Source organism: Mesoplodon bidens, assembly GCF_964165515.1.
Source record: "Mesoplodon bidens genome assembly, chromosome: 5".
Classification (NCBI taxonomy): domain Eukaryota; kingdom Metazoa; phylum Chordata; class Mammalia; order Artiodactyla; family Ziphiidae; genus Mesoplodon; species Mesoplodon bidens.
In genome coordinates, this window is record NC_138161.1 from 68,866,759 (window position 1) to 68,888,653 (window position 21,895).

Genomic DNA, 21,895 nt, shown 5'->3' on the forward strand with positions numbered 1-21,895 from the left:
CTACCTAATGAAGAAACATAAAGATAGAAAGACACAAAGCCAAGTACAGCAAACTGTTGATAATTACTGAACCCAAAGGGTGGGTTTATGAGGTTCATTATCCATTCTTTATTTTTGTACATGTTTATAAACTTTCAAATTAAAATTCAGAATGAAAAGCAATGTTCTGGTGGTCACTTGAGAATTCATTAATAAACACATAAAATCTTAAAGAAGTTGTACCTCTAGAAAAATAAAATAGGCCAAAATATTATTATTTTTTATTTTTTTGTGGTACGCGGGCCTCTCACTGTTGTGGCCTCTCCCGTTGCGGAGCACAGGCTCCGGACACGCAGGCTCAGCGGCCATGGCTCACGGGCCCAGCCGCTCCGCAGCATATGGGATCTTCCTGGACCAGGGCACAAACCCGTGTCCCGTGCATCGGCAGGCGGACTCTCACCCACTGCGCCACCAGGGAAGCCCCAAAATATTAAATAGTTGGGAACATGAGAACCTGAGAGATTTCTTCATTCTTGTATTCTGCTTTTCATTACCTCCACTCCCCTACCCCTAAAACATGTTGATTTTATAGTTGGGAGGCGGATATACACCACACAAACATATATATTAAACATTGTTAAAATTAAAATACAGGACAGTGCTGTCAGGATTAAAAAGAAACATTAAGTTCTTTAAGAGAAATTAATTAAAGGTAAAGGACTTACCTGCTCTTCTCTTTTCTGCTTACGTAACTGCAGTCCTTCTTCCTCCCTCCTTCTGCGCATCTCATCAGGATTCAGGGACTTATTTTTGTAACTTTTCAGGCGAAAGTTCTCTTTTCCTGGGGTAGTCATGACTTCTACAAAAATAAGAGGGAGGGAGGGAACAGATGAGCTCAGCTGAATATAAAGAGCTCTGTTACTTCAATAGCTCAATCTTTTTTTTTTTTTTTTTTTTGCGGTACGCGGGCCTTTCACTGCTGTGGCCTCTCCCGTTGCGGAGCACAGGCTCCGGACGCACACGCCCAGCGGACATGGCTCACGGACCCAGCCGCTCCGTGGCATGTGGGATCTTCCCAGACCGGGGCACGAACCTGTATCCCCTGCATCGGCAGGCGGACTCTCAACCACTGCGCCACCAGGGAAGCCCAATAGCTCAATATTTTAAACATATACATGCTCAGACCCACCCCACAGGAATGTCAAATGGTTACTTTAGCAGCTTTATTGAAGTATACAATTCAGTGTCTTTTAGTATATTCACAATTATGTGCAAATCAACATCACAGTAAATTTTTAAACATTTTCACCACCTCAAAAAGCTATCACTCCTGTTCGGTATAATTTCACGTGAATAGAATACGTGTGATCTTCTGTGCCTGGCTTCTTCAACTTAGCACAGTATTTTCAAGGTTCACGCATGTTGCAGCGTATATTAGTACTTTATTCCTTCTTTTGGCTGAATAATATCATCCCATTGTATGGAGATACTCCATTATATTTATGCACTCATCAAATGATGGACATTTGGGTTCTTTCCACTTCTGGGCTGTTATGACTAGTGCTTCCATGAACATTTGTCGGCAAGTTTTTATGCAGACTTATGTTTTCATTTCTCTTGGGTATATACCTATACACTCTGTTTAATCATTTCAGGAGCTGCCAGACTATTTTTCCAAAGTGGCTGCACCATTTTACATTCCTATCAGCAGTATACAAGTGTTGCCAGTTTTTCCATATCCTCACCAACACCTGCTATCACAACTTTTTTTAAACTGAAATACAGCTGATTTACAATATTGTATTAGTTTCAGGTGTAGAGCAAAGTATCACAACCTTTTGATTCTAGCCATTCTAGTGGGATAGATGTCTTTTAACATATTTATTTGCCAACTACATATCCTCCATAAAAAATGTCTATTCAGATTTTTTGCCCATTTTAAAATTGTGTTGTCTTTTTACCATTGAGCTGTTAAGAGTTCTTTAGATAGAAGTCCCTGTCAGATACATGATTTGTTAATATTTTCTTCCATTTTATAGGTTGTCTTTTCACTTTCTTGATGGTCAAATCTACTGTTAAAACCCTCTCATGGGGGCCTCCCTGGTGGCGCAGTGGTTGAGAGTCCGCCTGCCGATGCAGGGGATACGGGTTCGTGCCCCGGTCTGGGAGGATCCCATATGCCGCGGAGCGGCTGGGCCCGTGAGCCATGGCCGCTGGGCCTGCGCATCCGGAGCCTGTGCTCCGCAACGGGAGAGGCCACAGCAGTGAGAGGCCCGCATACCGCAAAAAGAAAAAAAAAAAAAAAAAAAAAAAAAAAAAAAACCCTCTCATGAATTTTGAAGCACCAAAAGTTTTTAATTTTGATGGAATCCAAATTAATCAATTTCTTTTTCTGTTGCTCAGTGCTTTTAGTGCCATACTTAGGGATTCTTAACCCTCAGTTTCCTTCTAAGAGTTCGAGAGTTTTATCTCTTACATCTACGTTTGTCATCCATTTTGGGTTAATTTTTCTATGTGGTTTGAGGTAAAGGTCCAACTTCATTATTCTGCATGTGGCTACCAGTTGTTCCAGCACTACTGAAAAAAATATTCTTTCTCTATTGTACAGTCTTGACACGCTTGTTGAAAATCAATCACATATTTATACTTTTATTTCTCAACTTTCGATTCTATTCCCTTGATCCATATGTGTATCCTTGTGCCAATTCCACACAATCTTATCTTTTCTGTAGTAAGTTTTAAAATCAGGAAGTGTGAGTCCTATTTTATTCTTTTTCAAGATTGTTTTGACTCACCTTGATACACTGCTATTCCATGTGAATTTTAGAATCAGTTTGTCAATTCCTACAAAGAAGTCAGCTGGGATTCCAATATGAACTGCACTGAATCTGTAGATCAATTTGGGGAGTATTGCCACCTTAACGCTAAATCTTCCAACCCATGAACACAATTTTTTTTTTTACTTAGATCTTTAATTTCTTTCAACAATGTTTTGTAGTTTTCAGAGTGTTCTACACTTCTTCTGTTAAATTTACTCCTAAGGGTTTTGTTTGTTTGTTTTTGCGGTACGTGGGCCTCTCACTGTTGTGGCCTCTCCTGTTGAGGAGCACAGGCTCCTGACGCGCAGGCTCAGCGGCCATGGCTCATGGGCGCAGCCGCTCCGCGGCATGTGGGATCTTTCTGGACCAGGGCACAAACCTGTGTCCCCTGCATCGGCAGGTGGACTCTCAACCACTGTGCCACCAGGGAAGCCCCTAAGTATTTTTTAATGCTATCGTAAATGGAATTATTTTCTTAATTTCACTTTTGGAATGTTCATGACAAATCTATATAAATACAATCGATTTTTATACATTGATTTTTGTATCCTGCAACCTTGCTGAACTGAACTTGTTTATTAATGCTATTTTATTAGTGCATTCTTTAGGATTTTCTACATAGAAGATCATGTCATCTGCCAGAGATAGTTTTGCTTCTTTCAAAACTAGTAACCTTTTTTGTTTTAAAGTCTAATTTTTCTGATATTAGTATAGCCACTCCAGATTCCTTGTGGTTGCTACTTGTTTATCTTTTCCCATCCTTATACTTTCAGTGTATTTTTATCTTTAAATTTAAAGTATGTCTCAGGGAATTCCCTGGCAGTCCAGTGGTTAGGACTCTGCGCTTCCCCTGCAGGGGGCATGGGTTCAATCTCCAGTCAGGGAACTAAGATCCCACATTGTGACATGGCCAAACATAAATAAATAAATAAAGTATGTATTTTATAGAGAGCATATAGTTGGATTCAGCCTCACAATTTCTGCCTTTTTAATTAGACTGTTTAATCAATTCATATTTAGTGTTATTACTGATATAGTTGGAGTGATGACTGCTTTTCCATTTTTCATTTTGTCTCATGTCTTTCATTCCTTTATTACTCTTTTACTGCTTTCTTTTGCACTGATTTTCTAATGAAGCACTTAAATTTCTTTAGTGATTTTTTTCACTGTATTTTTTTAGTTTTTTTCTCCCCAGTAGTTGCTCAAGGGCTTACCATACACTTTCACTTAGAATCAGCTTCAGACTTACACTAGCTTAATTCCAATGAGATATAGAGATGTTATGCTATATAATTCTATTCCCTTCCCCCCATTTTATCATATTATTGTTATATGTTAATGTTACAAATCCAACAACACAGTTATAATTATTACTTTATTATCTACAATTACTTCCTTAGCTTAAGATAGTTTTGCTCCCACTCACCTCCTGAGCTGTTATTAGCAGATACATTTCAAATACATTACATTTCTATAGGCCCAAGAATACATTACGGCAAGTCCCCTACACACAAATTTTCAAGTTGCAAACTTTCAAAGATGCAAACATGCGTTCGCACGTCTAATCATGTAAGCTAGTTCATGTCTGGTGTAAACTGTCACGAGCATGCATCCTCTACAAGTGCCTGTGCTTCTGTATACTTTACTGTACAGTACTGTATACAGTACAGTAGTACAGTATCTTTATTTCAAGCCCAGGATGTCCAGAAGCAAGCATAAAAGCAGCGGTGATGTAGCTGGTACCGCTAAGAAGCACCAAGCAATAACAATGGAAACGAAAGTAAAAACATTGAGAGAGTGGAGTGACAAGAGGAAGAAAAAGTAACTGAAGAACTGAAGAGATTCACGATGCAGGAAACGGCAAAGGCATTTTCTTTATTTGAGGAGGCACAGTTAGTTTTTGAGGCACGGCACCCAAATGTAGAACAGTACACGAAGGTTGCAGCAGCTGTTCAGAATGCAATCCAGTGCTACCGTGTCACCTATGATGAGAAAAAAAAGAGCTACCCAGACATCACTGGGTCGTTTTTTCAAGAGGGAAGATAGAATTGAATCCAGCAAGGAATCAGAACATGTGCCATCAATGTCAGGTGTGAGTGAAATTGCAGCTTGCTCTCCTTCTCCTATTGCTGATGATCCTTCAGCTCTACCATTTCCCATCTCCTCTCCCTCCTCCAGTCAGTAACTCTTCTTGCCTGTTCACTCGATGCCAGCCCCTGTATACCAGCTGTGGAATTGTGTTACTGTACTTTTCAAGGTACTGTACTGTAAGATTAAAAATGTTTTCTTTGGGCTTCCCTGGTGGCGCAGTGGTTGAGAGTCCGCCTGCCGATGCAGGGGACACGGGTTCGTGCCCCGGTCCGGGAAGATCCCACATGCCGCGGAGTGGCTAGGCCCATGAGCCATGGCTGCTGAGCCTGCGCGTCCGGAGCCTGTGCTCTGCAACGGGAGAGGCCACAACAGTGAGAGGCCCGCGTACCGCAAAAAAAAAAAAGTTTTCTTTTTTTGTTTTTTTATGTATTATTTCTGTGAAAAGTATTATAAGCCTATTACAGTACAGTACTATATAGCTGATTCTTAGTTGGGTACCTAGGCTTACTCTGTTGGACCAATGAACAAATTGGACTTACGAACATGCTCTTGGAACAGAACTCATCCGTATGTAGGGAACTTACTGTATATACATTATTTTACACAACTGCTTTTTAAATCAGTTTTAAGAAAAAAGGAGAAAAATATATGTGGTTATACACTCTCTTTTTAAATTACATCATTACCTTTACTGGTGCTCTTTGTTCATGTGGATTGAAATTACCATCTGCAGTCACTTGCTTTCAGCCTAAAGAACTTCCCTTAGCCATCTTGCAAGGCAAGTCTGCTAGTAACAAAGTCTCTCAGTTTTTGTTATCTGCAAAGTATTTTACCTTCATTTTTAAAGGACAGCTTTGCTGGATATAAAAAAATTGGGGTTAACAGTATTTGTCTCTGAGTACTTGGAATATATTGGGTTGGCCAAAAGGTTCATTGGTCTTTTCCGTATGCTGGCTCTAGTAGCGCTTAGTTGTCTTTAACTTCATTCGAAACAATTTTGTTAAGATTATACTGTGACAGCTGTCATATCAGCGTGCATTAAAAAAAAAACTTACCAAAATTGGTGAATTTTTGTGTAGCCATTTTAATACTGAAGATGGAGGAAAAAAAGCAACATTTTCAGCATATTATGCTTTATTATTTCAAGAAAGGTAAAAATGCAACTGAAACACTAAAAAATGATTTGTCCAGTGTATAGAGAAGGTGCTGTGACTGATCGAACATGTCAAAGTGGTTTGTGAAGTTTCATCCTGGAGATTTCTCGCTGGATGATGCTCCACAGTCGGGTAGACCAGTTGAAGTTGAGATCAAAACAAGACATTAATTGAGAACAATCAACATTATACCACACAGGAGACAGCCGACATACTCAAAATATCCAAATCAAGCACTGAAAATCATTTGCATCAGCTTGGTTATTAATCGCTTTGATGTTTGGGCTCCACTAAGTGAAGTGAAGAAAACCTTCTTGACAGTATTTCTGCATGTGATTCTCTACTTAAATGTAACGAAAACATACTATTTTAAAACAAATTGTGACAGATGATGAAAAGTAGATATTTACAATAATGTGTAATGGATGAGATCATGGGGCAAGCGAAATGAACCACCACCAACCACACCAAAGACCAGTCTTCATCCAAAGAAGCTGATGTTACATATATGGTGGGACTGGAAGGGAGTCCTCTATTATGAGCTCCTTCCAGAAAACCAAATGATTAATTCCAACAAGTACTGCTCCCAGTTAGACCAACTGAAAGCAGCACCTGATGAAAAGCATCCAGAATTAGTTAACAGAAAATTCATAATCTTCAATCAGGATAATGTAAGACCACATGTTTCTTTGATGACCAGGCAAAAACTGTTATAGCTTGGCTGGGAAGTTTTGATTCATCCGCCGTATTCACCAGACATTGCACCTTTGGATTTCCATTAAGTTTAGTCTTTACGAAATTGTCTTAATGGAAAAAATTTCAATCCCTGGAAGACTGTAAAAGGCACCTGGAACAGTTCTTTGCTCAAAAAGGTAAAAAGTTTTAGGAAGATGGTTATGAAGTTGCCTGAAAAATGGCAGAAGGTAGTGGAACAAAATGGTGCATACGTTGTTCAATAAAGCTCTTGGTAAAAATGAAAAATGTATCCTTTATTTTTACTTAAAAACCGAAGGAACTTTTTGGCCAATCCAATATTATTCTACCACCTTCTGGACTCCATTGTTTCTGATGAGAAGTCGGCTGTAAGTAATCGGCTGTTTTTCTCTTGCTGCTCTGAAGATTCTCTCCTTGTCTTTGATTTTCAACATTTTCACACTGATATGTCCATTTGCAGATTTTCTTACATTAATCCTCCTTGAAGTTCTTTGGGCTCTTTGGATGTATATGTAGGTCAGTGTTTTTCAATAAATTTGAGAAATTTTTCAGCCATTATCTCCTTGAATACTTTTTCCACTTTTTTCTCCCCTCTTCTTCTAGTACTCTCATGTATACCGTGGTGCACTTAATTAAGGTTGCCCCACATTTCTCTGAGGCTCTTTTCAATTTTATTCATTTTTTTTCTCTCCCTTCCTTGGATTTCTATCAATCTATTGGCAAGTTTGCTAATTCATTCTTCCACCAATTCAAATCTACTATTGAACCCCTATAACTAATTTTTCATTAGTTATGTTACTTTTCAACTCCAGAATTTCCATTTGGTTCTTCTTTAGAATTTCTGTCTCTTGATTGATAGTCTCTATTTGATATTAGTTGTCATCATACCTTCCTTTACTTCTTTAATGAAGGTTTCCTTTGGTTCTTTGAACATATTCATAACGGGTACTTCAAAGTCTATGTCTGTTAAATCCAACATCTGTTCTCTTTCACAGACAGTTTCTGTTGTCTTTTTCCAGTGTATTAGCCATACTTTCCTGGGTTTTGTTTTTGTTTGCACATCTTTTACCTTTCTATTGGGAACTCAACATCTTATATAATACTCTGTGGCAACTCTAGGTATACTCCCCCACTCATGAGGTTTCATATTTTTATTTGCTTGTTTATTTGTTTAGTAACTTGCTGTTTTATTTTAAAGAAGGCTACTTTCCCACCCCACACCCAGCCCCCTGCAGTGTTAAGCCTCTGATGCTGGTCCTCATAACCTGGATATGCCCACAGTCATCTTGCCATACAGTAATCTGTCAGGACTCACCTTCCCTGACTACTCCCAGCTATTAACCTCCACTAACTGCCAGTTGATTGCTCTACTGACTTAAACGATGGCTTCAGGCATAAATTGCTCTGCAGAGGAATCCAATCAAATTCAGGCTCCTTAGAAGGAGCAGTTTCAGGTCAGTGTTTGACATTAACTCTGTCCCCAGGAAGGTTCCTTCCAGCTGTCTCTTATCCAAGTTCTTGCTGCAAGCTCAATGGCCTGCAGTTTAGCCTGGATCTTTTTGAATCTACAAATCTCCCAAGTGCCTTTCACCACAATCTCCACTGTTTCTGAAAGCAGCCTTAGGTTTGAACTTCTCCAGCTCTACTGCAAATGAAGTCAGTTCCTTGAGGAAAAGATTAGGAGCTATCTGTTTCATGACTTGCTTCTCACCCCTACCCCCAAGCAAAATCTCTGAACCAGGGCTCTCAAGATGAAGGTGTGGACAACAGCACACTCTTCTGAGTGACAACCCATTTAGCAACTGAGTATTTTGCGGGGGATAGGTAGCAACCTGAGGTCTTCTCAGCTTGTCTCTCCTGACAATGGAGCTACCATCTTGTAAGACAGGGAAAAGGTGATCTGTTCTCTAGTATGCTCAGCAACTGTTACCAAGGTAGAGCCTCTGTTCCACAAGTGGCAACTGGACGGTAGCCCCCTACCTCTCCAACACATTTTCCAAAAACTTAGCTGTAACAGCAGGCAGCTGGGGGTGGGATGAGAAATCCTGATGTCCTGCTTCTCCCAGAAAAAAAACCTTTCTCCCAGAAAAAAAACCTTTGCTCCAACAAGAAGCTCTGCATTTACTGTATACCTTAGGACCATTTCCAAAGCTCTAAATAGTTGTTTCTTAATAGTTTTCCTCAGTTATACTAGGGAGCAGACCTGCAGGGCTCTTATGCTATCAGGCTGGAAGTCAAAGAAACAGTTATTTTTAAGAAGATGACTTTGATGCAAGCCTGGTTTGAGAATCATTGATTTATACTGTGCTGTGTCACATCACCTATTTTACCTGAATCTCTTAAAAAAATTAAAAAAAAAAACCTACAGGGCAAGAATTATTATTCTCATCCTTTATAGGTAAGGATTCAGGAGGCTCACAGATAATTAAGGTCATAAGGATGGGGCCCTAATCCAATAGGACTGGTGTCCTTATCAGAGGAAGAGACACCAGAGAACTCTATCTACACCCACTGCACCCCCCCCCGCCATGTGCTCAGAGAAAAAGCCATGTGAGGAAACAGGAGGTGGTCATGTGCAGGTCAGGAAGAGAGGCCTCACCGGAAGCCAACCCTGCTGGAACCTTGATCTTGGACTTCAAGCCCCCAGAAGCATAAGAAAATGAACTTCTGTTGTTTAAATCACCCAATCTGTGGTACTTTTTAATGGCAGCTCAAGCAGACTAATACATATACCCAGTGGTATTTTGTCAGATTGGACTGAAAGAGTGGTGCAATGCAGATGAGAATCTGCAAATAATTCTGAAGGAATCGTAACTAATGGTGCTGAGAAATGACACAGAGAAGAGTTGGATTCCTGAGGCAGGCAGCATTTTGGTTCTGAAATATCACAATATAGCATAACAGCAACAGTGTTGCAATGAAGTTTCCGGTTAAAGGTATAGTAGTATAGTAACAGGGCAAGACCTGGATAAAGTTTAACATGACCTAAACCAATCAGACTTAAATAATTGGAAGCCTAGATTCAACATGGAGCTGGAAGGGCAAGCAGTTAAAGAAAGGCAATGTTGGGAACATAGTACACATACACAGAGAGAACAAATGATAAAGCAAATGGAGCAAAAGGTAAAATGAACAATTGGGGAATGTGGATGAAAGGTAAACTGGAGGGCTTTGCACATTTCTTCTGTAAGCTTTAAATTATTTCAAAAAAATTTTTAAACTACAAAAACTCTAGAAGGAAAGAAATGGTCACACAAAAATTAATTATTCATTTGCTTTTTATTAAAGTGATGTAAGAAGCAAGTCCAGAGAAGATGTCTGGCCTTGAAGCCCTATTTTCAAATTTACTTCTTAGCACCAAGATGTAGGGAAGGTACTAAACTTCTGTTAATCTTGGTTTCCCTTATTTGCACTATGGAGATAATACCTTATAAGGTAAAGAGAAGTAACATATGAAAGCGTACTTCCACTGTCTGGCCCATATATAGATCATACCTGATATTTGCGTAGTGAAGAAATGGCTATAAATAGCTCTAAAGGTTCAAAAAAAGATCCTGTCTGACAAAACTGATCAGGGGTGGCTTCATAGAGAAGATGGTGTTTCAGCTAGGTTGTGAGGGATAGATAGGAATCATCAGTTGAGGCTAAAAGAGAAAGACCCATGAAACAGGGAAGAGTACAAAATAAAGGCACAGATGTTAGAAAGAACAACTGATGAGAACAGTAGTTAAGTCATGTTTGATTAGAGAAACTGTTCTTTAAAAGAGGTAGGTAACAAGAGAAATGCAAAGGCCTCTTGGTTTTCTTTTTCTTTCTTACTTGTTTGGTTAGATTTCGGTATCCAAGAACTCACAAATGACTCCAGCATTCTAACAATTTCTACCTACCATTCATACAGTGCACTTGTGCCTTTGAATTTCAAAACATTTCAAAAAAAAGAAATCCAAACAGTATGGAAGGGTATAAAAAGAAAAATGAAAGTGTACCTCCCCCATTGTTTCTAAAGGTAACCACCATCAAGTTCTCTGTATATCCTTTCAAGAAGTGGTTATACAAGCACATACACATCCTTTTGGTTATTACTGTATACTGACAGAACAATTCTATACACAGTTCTGCACTTTGCTTCAACTTTTTTTTTTTTTTTTTTTTTTTTTTGCGGTATGTGGGCCTCTCGCTGTTGTGGCCTCTCCCGTTGAGGAGCACAGGCTCCGGACACACAGGCTCAGCGGCTATGGCTCACGGGCCCAGCCACTCTGCGGCATGTGGGATCCTCCCGGACCGGGGCACAAACCCGTGTCCCCTGCATCGGCAGGCAGACTCTCAACCACTGCGCCACCAGGGAAGCCCTGCTTCAACTTTTGACAACTTTCCATACCAACGCCTATAAAGCTTTATCATTTTTAACAATATAGTAATTAATTTTTGTAGCATAATAACTAGACTCTACACATAATTGACAACTAAGCTTGACTCCAATTTTCTGTTACAAATAATGCTGTAACCAATATTCTTTTTCATGTATTTGTACATATTTTGCAATTGTATCCATGAATGAATTCTAAATAGTGGAAGGTCAAGGTCAAAAATATGTTCACTTAAAATTTTGATATTGTCAAAGTTCCCTCTAAAATATTGCACCATGGGCTTCCCTGGTGGCGCAGTGGTTGAGAGTCTGCTTGCCGATGCAGGGGACACGGGTTCGTGCCCCGGTCCGGGAAGATCCCGCATGCCGCGGAGCAGCTGGGCCCGTGAGCCATGGCTGCTGAGCCTGCGCGTCCGGAGCCTGTGCTCTGCGGCACGAGAGGCCACAGCAGTGAGAGGCCCGCGTACCGCAAATAAATAAATAAATAAATAAATAAAATAAAATAAAATAAAATATTGCACCAATGTACCAGTGAATATGAGTGTTAACAGTTCCCCATCACCATCATCACTAACCCACGACTGAATCAAAGTTTTCCACATTTGACAATGTGATATGTGAAAAAAATGCTTCTCATGAACACTATTTTCATAATACTCTTAGTTATATGCTTTTTTCATTTTCACTCGTAAGTGTTTCAGAGGCATGGTGATGTGATGGCATCATCAGTCTGGTGCCTAATGGGATGTTTGCTGTGTATTCCTGTGTTTTGAAATTTTGTTTTTATTTCTAATGCAGTAATTTTGCAGATACACAAAAACATAAAGGTTTTTCAGGGTCCTCAATAAATGTAAAGTTCCGAGACCAAAAGAAAATGAGAACCCTTGGTCCAGATAATCCTTTCAGTCTTAAGAGGGGGGAAAAAGAAAACCTTTGATATTCAGATAGCATTCAATTCACAGATTAAGGAAACATCTTTATAATACTGTATCTTCTTGGTCAGAAATTAAATACGTACTTCCATTTATCTCTTTTGTTACAATGATAAATGTGATGCTTCCTTCCATTATATTCTAACTGGCTACTGTTTGTTTATAGGAAAATTATTCATTACTATATGTTAATTTTTTAAAGCCAGCCACTGAATTAAATCAATTCTGAATTCTAAATCAATCACTGAATTCTGTTTCTGATACTTCAGCTGACACTCTTTATACTGGGGGTTTTTCAAAGGGTCATGTTTAATGAGGTGTAATTTACATAGAGTAAAATTTGCCATTTAAGTAAATATCACGACAGTTAAGATAGACATTTTCCTCACTACAAAAAATTCTGTCGGGTCCCTTTCTAGTAAATCCACTTGCCCCAATCCCAGGCAATCGGTCCCTATAATTTTGCATCCTCCAGAATGTCAAACAAATGGAGCCATACAACAGGTAGCTTTCTGTGTGTGGCTTCTTTTACTCAGTATTAACTAATTTGAGAGTCCTCCATACTGTTGCATTTATCAGTAATTGATTCCTTTCATTGCTGAACTGTATTCCATTGTATTCCACAATTTGTTTATCTATTTACCACCTGATGGACATCTAGTTTGCAGTTTTGGGTGATTATGAATAAGCTACTATAAACATTCACATATGGCATTTGTTTAGATAAATGATTTCATTTTTCTTGGGTAAAAACCTAAGAGTGAAACTGCTGGGTCATATAGTAAGTACATGTTTAACTTTACAAGAAATTGTCCAACTGTTTTCCAAAGTGGCTGTAACATCATGCATTCCTATCACCAATTTATTATAGCTCCAGTTGTGTCATAGTATTGAGATATATATAAGTAAGTACCACCCATCCATATCTATTTTACTGAAGTTTTAAAAACCTAAAATGTGTGTTGAATTAGATCAAATGCCTTTTGGCAGTTATTAAAATGGTCACTGTTTATCCCCTTTGACATATTAAATATGGTGATATATTAATACACTTCTTAACAGTCAATGATTTTTGACTCTTGGAATAAACACACTTGGTCACAGTGTATCATTCTTTCAAATTCTATCTGTTAGTTATCTTTTTTTTACACTATTTTAAATTTTATTTAATTAACATACATTAAAATTGACTTGTTTTGTGTACAGTTCTATAAATTTAACACATGTATAAATTTGTTCAGCCATCACCACAACGAAGATACAACTGTTCCATCACCTCAGAAAACTCCCTTGTGATATAATTTTGTAGTCACACTCTCCCCAACCTTTAACTCCCAGCAACCATGGATCTTTTTTCCATCACGACAGCTTTGTCTTTTTTTTTTTTTTTTTTTTTTCTTTTTGCGGTATGCGGGCCTCTCACTGCCGTGGCCTCTCCCGTTGCGGAGCACAGGCTCCGGATGCGCAGGCCCAGCGGCCATGGCTCACGGGCCCAGCCGCTCCGCGGCATATGGGATCCTCCCAGACCGGGGCACGAACCCGTATCCCCTGCATCGGCAGGCGGACTCTCAACCACTGCGCCACCAGGGAGGCCCCAGCTTTGTCTTTTTGAGATCACCATACTAATGGAATCATACAGTATATAACTTTTTGAGACTGACTTCTTTCCCTCAGAAAAATGCCAAGTTGTTTCATGTTAATAATCTATTCCCTTTTATTGCAAAATAGTTTTCTACTGTAGAGATGGACCTCAGTTTGTTGATCACATTAGGTTACTCCCCTTTTTTGGAGATCATAAGTAGAGACGATATGAACATTGATGTCCAGGTTGTTGTATGAAGATGAATTATCATAGCCTAAGCATGAGTGGCATGCCTGAGCCATACGGCAAATATATGTTTTAAACTGATTTTTTTTAAAAACCTGCCAAATTGTTTTCAGATTGTCTATACTCTTTTGCATTTCTACCAGTAATGCATGGGATTTCCAGTCTCTCTGCATACTCAGCAGCATTTGATATTTTTATTTTAGCCATTCTAACAGGTTGTATAATGGTATCTTGAGGCTTTAATTTCCATTTTGCTGATGGCTAATGATGATGAACATCTTTTTATGTGCTTATTTGTCACCCATATATTTTCTTTGGTTAAACATTTGTTCAATCCTTTTGCCTACTTTTTTTTTTTTTTTTGCGGTACACGGGCCTCTCACTGTTTGTGGCCTCTCCCGTTGCAGAGCACAGGCTCCGGACGCACGGGCTCAGCGGCCATGGCTCACGGGCCTAGCCGCTCCGTGGCATGTGGGACCTTCCCGGACCGGGGCACGAACCCGTGTCCCCTGCCTCGGCAGGAGGACTCTCAACCACTGCACCACCAGGGAAGCCCTTGCCTACTTTTTGATTGTTTTCTTATTGGTGAGTTTTGAGAGTTCTTATATATTCTGAATATAAGTACATTGTGAGATAAGTGATTTTTAAATATTCTTGCAGCCTATAGCTTTCCTCTTCATTCTCTTCATAATACCTTTCACAAATTAAATATTTTAATTTTGATAAAGTCCAATTTATTATTTTTATTTATCTTTTATGCTTTTGGTGTCACATCTGCAAACTCTTTTCTACCTCAGGTCATCAATATTTTCTCCTACATTTTCCTCTAAAAGTTTTATGGCCTTAACATTTTATATGTACATCTACAATCTATTTTGAATTAATTTTTGTTTAAGGTGTGAGGTTTGGGTCAAGTTTCAGTCTTTTGCATATGGATGTTCAGGTGTATCAACACCATTTCTGTTGTGTTTTTCCCAGCTTTATTCAAATACAATGGACAAATAAAAACTGTACATTTTTAAGGTATATAATGTGATGATTTGATATACGTAAACATTGTGAAATGATTACCATAATCAAGCTATTTAAATTATCTATGACATCATATAGTCTTCTCTTTTTTGTGGTGTGAACACTTAAAATATATTCTCTTAGAAAACTTCAAATATATAATACGGTATTATTTGCTATAGTGTCCACGATGCACATTAGACCCCCAGAACTTACTCATTTTATAACTGAAAGTATGTACCCTTTCACATCTCAGTTTTCCTACCCCCTCAGTCTCTGGCAACCACCATTCTACTCTTTGCTTCTGTGAGTTCAACTCTTTTATGTTCCACATATAAGTGAGATCATACAGTATTTTTCTCTTTCTGATTTATCACCTACCATAGTGACCTCAAGGTCTATTTATACTGTTAAAAAGGCAGGATTTTCTTATTTCTATGGCTGAATAATATTCCATTTTACATTTATGCCACATTTTCTTTACCCTTCCATCCATCTATAGACACTTAGATTATTTCCTTGTCTTTGTTATATCATGAATAATGTTGCAATGACATGCGAGTGCAACTCTCGCTACGAGGTAACTGATTTCCTTTGGACATACAGCCAAAAGTGGAAGAGCTGTATCATACAGCAGTTCTAATTTTAATTATGTCACAAAAGTTCATACTGTTTTCCACAGTAAGCTGCACTAATTAACATTCCCACCAACAGCACACAAGAGATCCCTTTTCTTCATATCTTTGTCAGCACTTATTATCTTCTGTCTTTTTGATAAAAGACCAGTGGGCTTCTCATATATGGCCTTTATTATGTTAACATACATTCCTACTACACCTAATTTGATGAGAGTTTTTATCATGAAAGGATGTTGAATTTTTGTCAGATGCTTTTTCTGCATCTATTGAGATGATCATGACATTTATCCTTCGTTCTGTTCATGTAGTGTATCATATTTATTGATTTGAATATGTTGAGCCATCCCTGTACCCCAAGGATAAATCCCACTTGCCTCATTGTGTATGACTTTTTTTTTCCCAACATCTTTATTGGAATATAATTGCTTTACAATGGTGTGTTAGTTTCTGCTTTATAACAAAGTGAATCAGCTATACATATACGTATATCCCCGTATCTCTTCCGTCTTGCGTCTCCCTCCCTCCCACCCTCCCTATCCCACCCCTCTAGGTGGTCACAAACCACCGAGCTTATCTCCCTGTGCTATGCGGCTGCTTCCCACTAGCTATCTATTTTACATTCGGTAGTGTCTGTATGTCCATGCCACTCTCTCACTTTGTCCCAGCTTACTCTTCCCCCTCCCCGTATCCTCAAGTCCATTCTCTAGTAGGTATGCATCTTTATTCCTGTCCTGCCCCTAGGTTCTTCATGACCATTTTTTTTTTTTAGATTCCATATATATGTTAGCATACGGTATTTGTTTTTCTCTTTCTGACTTACTTCACTCTGTATGACAGACTCTAGGTCCATCCACCTCACTACAAATAACTCAATTTCCTTTTTTATGGCTGAGTAATATTCCATTGTATATATGTGCCACATCTTCTTTATCCATTCATCTGTCGATGGACACTTAGGTTGCTTCCATGTCCTGGCTATTGTAAATATAGCTGCAATGAACACTGTGGTACATGACTCTTTTTGAATTATGGTTTTCTCAGCATACATGCCTAGTAGTGGGATTGTTAGGTCATATGGTAGTTCTATTTTTAGTTTTTTATGGAACCTCCATACTGTTCTCCATAGTGGCTGTATCAATTTACATTCCCACCAACAGTGCAAGAGGGTTCCCTTTTCTCCACACCCTCTTCAGCATTTATTGTTTGTAGATTTTTTGATGATGGCCATTCTGACTGGTGTGAGGTCATATCTCATTGTAGAGATTTTTGCATGTGTTCCTCAAGGATAATGGCCTGTATTTTTTTTCTTATGTTGTCCTTATCTGGCTTTACTTTTTTTAATAGTCACAGTGTATCATTCTTTTTAATTCTGTTAGTTTTCTTAAAAATTTCTAAATCAGTATCCACACATAAGATTGATTATTTAATAAAATACCCTCCTTTTTGGGGGTAGGGGTGGATATTGTATTTGTCACATGATTCCAATTTTATGACATTCTGGAAGAGGCAGAACTATGGAGAGTTAAAAGATCAGCGGTTGCCAGGGGTTTAAGGGATGAATAGCAGAGCACAGAGGATTTTGGAGGCAGTGAAACTATTCTGTTGGGCTATAATGGCCGATACATGTCAGTATACATTTGTCAAAACCCACAGAATGAATGTACAACTCCAAGAATGAACCCAAATGTAAACTATGGGCTTTGGGTGATAATGATGTGTCAGTGTTCGTTGGATTATAACAAATGTACCACTCTGGTGGAAATGTCAATGGTGGGGGCACTGGGTGTACAGGGGTAGGGAGTAGATAGGAACTCAGTAGCTTCCATTCAATTTTACTGTGAACCTAAAATTGCTCTAACAAATAAAGTCAATATTTAAAAAAAAATCAAAGATTTCTTCTCTGATATTCATAAATGAGACTGGGTTCCCCTCTTAGCAGGGGAAAGAGATTATATTTGCCAAGTGGGAGAGCTTTTTGAAAAACAGACGCCTCAACTGTCCTTCCAAAGAGTTTGATTAATAGGTCTGAGGCAAACACGAGGTCTCTAGTGTTGTTTTTTATTTTAAAGATTCCCAAGTGAATTCTGATATGCATCTGCATGCAACTGAAAATCACTATAGCAGAGCAAAAGTTTTATTGGAAAATAATGCAAAATACAGCTGAAATGTAGGCTTAAGTTGGATTGAAGACAGCTTAGATAACAAATGAAATAAAATCTATAGAGGTTTATGATTTTTAAAAAACATGTAATAGTATGAGAAAATTATATTTACCCTAAGCAAATATTTTTAGGATATTATCACCTAAGTGATTAATTGAAAAACTTAAGTTATTGTCAATAACTTTTCACTCTCTCAGGAAGCAGAAGCCTTTAAAATTAAAGCCATTATGCCCCATTTTCCTCTTGTTTTCTAGGGAAATAAAGCCAAAAAAGCAATAAAGTTAAAAACAAGATGCAAAACTGGTGGTAAAACAGAAATGTACTCTACTCTTCCAAAATGAAATCTCCCAATTTCCCCTTCATGTCTATTTAGTTAAAATTATCAAATTGTGCTTATTATTCCATCCAGAGTGATTTTATCTATCCCTAGCTATTCACACTGCCACCAGTCTAATCCAGGTCCCTGTCATCCTACAGCTAGATAACTGCAACAGCTCTAACCACCCTTCCTTAACCTCAGTCTCTTTGCTCTTCAATTCATCCTTCACACAGCTCTCAGATTAATCTCAACACCTTTTTCACTGTATAACTTCAATGCCTAAGGACCTAAAATGAGTTTTTAGCACTACTTAGATCAAATCTGAACTTCTTTGTCCTACAAGTTCCCTTGGCTTTGATACTCTTTCCATTTTTCATCCATCTATCCCCAAAACACACTGAGTGTAGATCTTTTTATATTTTTATTATATTCAAGATGGTATATATATTCAGTGTGCTGAGTCAATTCAAGCAGTCAGTAAGCCCCTAACCATTGTGAATATTTAACATTCAAAATATTCTTTGTGCAACACTATAAAATGTTAGTATACTTAATTCTCTCATATAAATTGAGTATAATTTTATTAGAAAACATGATGTGTATTTAATATTAAAAAAACCAAAGACCACAAGAAAGTATGACTACAAAAAAAGCAAGTTACAGGTTTATAAAGTTATGCATAAATGAATTTTAAGTATAAGAAATTTTCAGTTCAATTGTGAATATTTTTTGAACCTATTTTTTCATTAGAGAATGGAGAGGTATCAGCCTGCACCCCAGAGTACATGCTCTCCCATTTGTAAATATTAATTACTCATCTGTTGTTAACTTCTAGTCAAGTAGTAGTGGGTCCCTTTAAAATATTTTAATAAAAATTAGGAAAGAAAAATGAAATTTAAAATATCCTACCCATTTCTTCCCAGTAAAATTATTAGAGTACCTTTATTTTAGTGACATTCTTGCGTTCAATGGAGGCAAGGTTTGAAAAACCCTGCAATAAGCCTCCTCTGTGAGAAGTCAATGATACAGATATGATTCATAGGTGCTCACCTCTGATTACATCTCATAGCTCTAACTCCATTAACTTAATAGAAATCCCTACTTTCTTTCATGTCCCAGCTTCAGACCTTCTTCCACTGAGATGTTTACTAATAACCTTTGACCCTGAATTCTGACCTCACCTTCCAGTACCTACAGGTTCCCAACATGCAAGGTTCCCCAGAGACATTCTCAATATCCAAACATTTAAAGGAAAATATTTACCAAAGATTTGGGGAATTCACACCCCAAGATTCAGTAATTCCACTTCTGGAATGTACACAAAGGCAATAAAATCAGCAGTATGTAGAAGAATATTCACAGCAGCATGACTGTTACAATGAAAAACTGTAAACCTAAAAATTCCAAAATGAGGGCTTGGCTATGGGACATAATCATAACATACTGCGAATTAAGAAAAACAGAACAATTAACACATGAAAAATCGGGGTGGTAGGAACAAAACCCCAATTTATACTATTCTCTATACTTTTTAAAACATTTCATAACTTAGAATACAAAAATCTTAAGTAGAAATTAATATTCTTCTTTATCTTCCAAATTTTCTACAGTAAGCAATATACTACTTATACAATAAGAAAAACTTCCAAAAAGTAAAGCTGGAAGCATATATTTACCACAATGAGGCTTCCCAGCCTAACTAAAACATTAGATTTCTTTACTTTTGGCTAGAATTTTATCAACTCAACATGCTGTTATTTTATCAAAGTTCTAACCGAATACTTCAGGTCTTTATGAAAGGGAAAAACTACTTCCCCCTTATAGCTGGATATTTTTAGAGAGAAATCTTTCCCCAAAAATGACATAAAGGACTCCTTCATGGGGGGAAAAAAAGCGCAAACTTGCCTTTATCCAATTCATATTCATTACTGAATCTAATATATCTATTACATGTACACTTATAAGGGTTTTAATGTTTTAAATTAAGATTTAGCACCTACAGGATATATGTGCTTTCCTCCCAAAACATATTAACAACTCAAAGCTCAGAAATTTAATTTTAATCTTCAATACTAAACAAAGTACTGAGCGTACAACACTCAAATGCCATGGAAAGAATGAACAGGCCAGAAATAAAGAGTTCACATAAAGAAATAAAACAATGGATTTGGTAGGTTAATCCATACCAAAATTATCTTTTTTAAAAAAAGGATGAACTACAAAGATAGAACACAAAAGGAGAGAATCAGAGGTGATAGATGAGATGTCAAAAACTTTTTAGATAGGGGTAGAGAGAAACCGAGTCCTGCCCAGATAAGAAATAAAGAGACCACATATTTCTCATTCTCGAGGTCAAGGAGAACTTCCCAACTACACAAGTACAGAAAGGCTCCTTGGGGGCCAAAAAGGGAGGGGGTGCCACCCCATAATAGGTGGTGTCAACCTTCCCAAAGGCTTCTGTGCTGGAATCCATCTTAGCTAAGAGATGTGCGTGCACCCAGGGGAGGACCCTGAGTTATAGCAAACATGGACTCGGAGCCAGGCAAAGCAAGATGATTGGCCAGAGGAAACCTGGAAGAAATGCCCCATATAAGTGATTTAAACTACCATGACGGTGCGACTCTCTCTCTGAGCCTGCCCACGTGTGCCTATTCACCTGTACTCTTTTTCCTCCTAATAAACACCTTACTTGTTTCACTAAAAAAAAAAAAAAAAAAAAACTTTTTAGAAGCCTTAAAACAGATGGCCCTGGGACTTCCCTGGTGGTCCAGTGGTTAAGAATCCATCTTGCAATGCAGAGAACATGGGTTCGATCCCTGGTCAGGGAACTAAGATCTTACGTGCCGCAGGAAAACTAAGGCCGCGTGCCACAACTACTGAGCCCGTGCGTTCTGGAGCCCGCTCGCCGCAAGGAAAGATCCCACATGCTGCAACGAAGATCCCATGTGCCGCAACTAAGACCCGACGTAGCCAAATAAATACATTTTTAAAAAAGATGGTCTAATGATATGTTACTAGCGAAGCGGAGAACTCTGAAGGCTAAGCACCTGTAAAGAAACTGATTCACACTACCCACAAGCAGGAGGCTTCATAGACAGGAGCCCCACCCCCCCCACCAACCCCAGGCATCTCTGAATGTAGAGTGAGGAGCAGGACTAAAAACTAAAAGATTAGTTGAAAGTCTACAAAACAGCCATCACATTCAGACTTCCTCCTCCGTTGTGCACAGCCAGGCAACACAGTCCATCCCCAAGCCCCCATGGATATTGAGAGCATTACTCTGAAGAGACTAAACTAGAGAGACTCTAAAATGAGGGACTCCAGTGTAGGTGATGTGCTATACAAAAGACAGGATTACATGAACACAATTAACAGTGAGAACGCCAGCTTCTTTTCTAAGATGAGTTCTCAGAACATGGCATCCAGGTGTGTATCCTGCAGGCAAGACTGGAGGCTCTCTTTTACTTTTTTTTTTTTAATTTTATTGAAGTATAGTTGATTTACAACGTTGTGTTAGTTGGAGGCTCTCTTTCTCAAGGAAACTGACAAGCCCAAGAGAAAAGAACTATGAGAGTCCCCTCCCCCCATAAATGGCCACAGCTACCCTGTTCACCCTTTAACAAGCCACACCTATAGTTTCCAAATCAGTTTTTAGCACTTCACTCTTAAATAGGAATGGACAACCACAAGTTTACCAGACATCCAGGGAGAGCCTCTACAGAGAAAGACTGCAATGGAAACAAAGGAACTTTGAAGAAACAGAGCAATGAGGGGTATAAAACTTTAAAAAAAACAAACAAACACTATCATTAATACTGTCCTCAAGAGGACTATAGTGTCTATAAAATAATATAAAGATATCATAAGAATGAGCTCTAAGAC

The 21,895-nt window shown here is 38.4% G+C and overlaps 1 protein-coding gene across 1 annotated transcript in view; it reads right to left on the reverse strand.

Annotated features, from left to right (window-relative positions):
- Positions 1-21,895, reverse strand: part of KPNA1 (karyopherin subunit alpha 1) — a 74,099-nt gene that overhangs the window by 45,815 nt on the left and 6,389 nt on the right. Inside the window, exon 2 of the mRNA XM_081235129.1 lies at positions 705-838. Coding sequence (XP_081091255.1) covers positions 705-833 — 129 coding nt within the window. The 5' untranslated portion in view covers positions 834-838. The remainder of the gene's footprint in view (positions 1-704; positions 839-21,895) is intronic.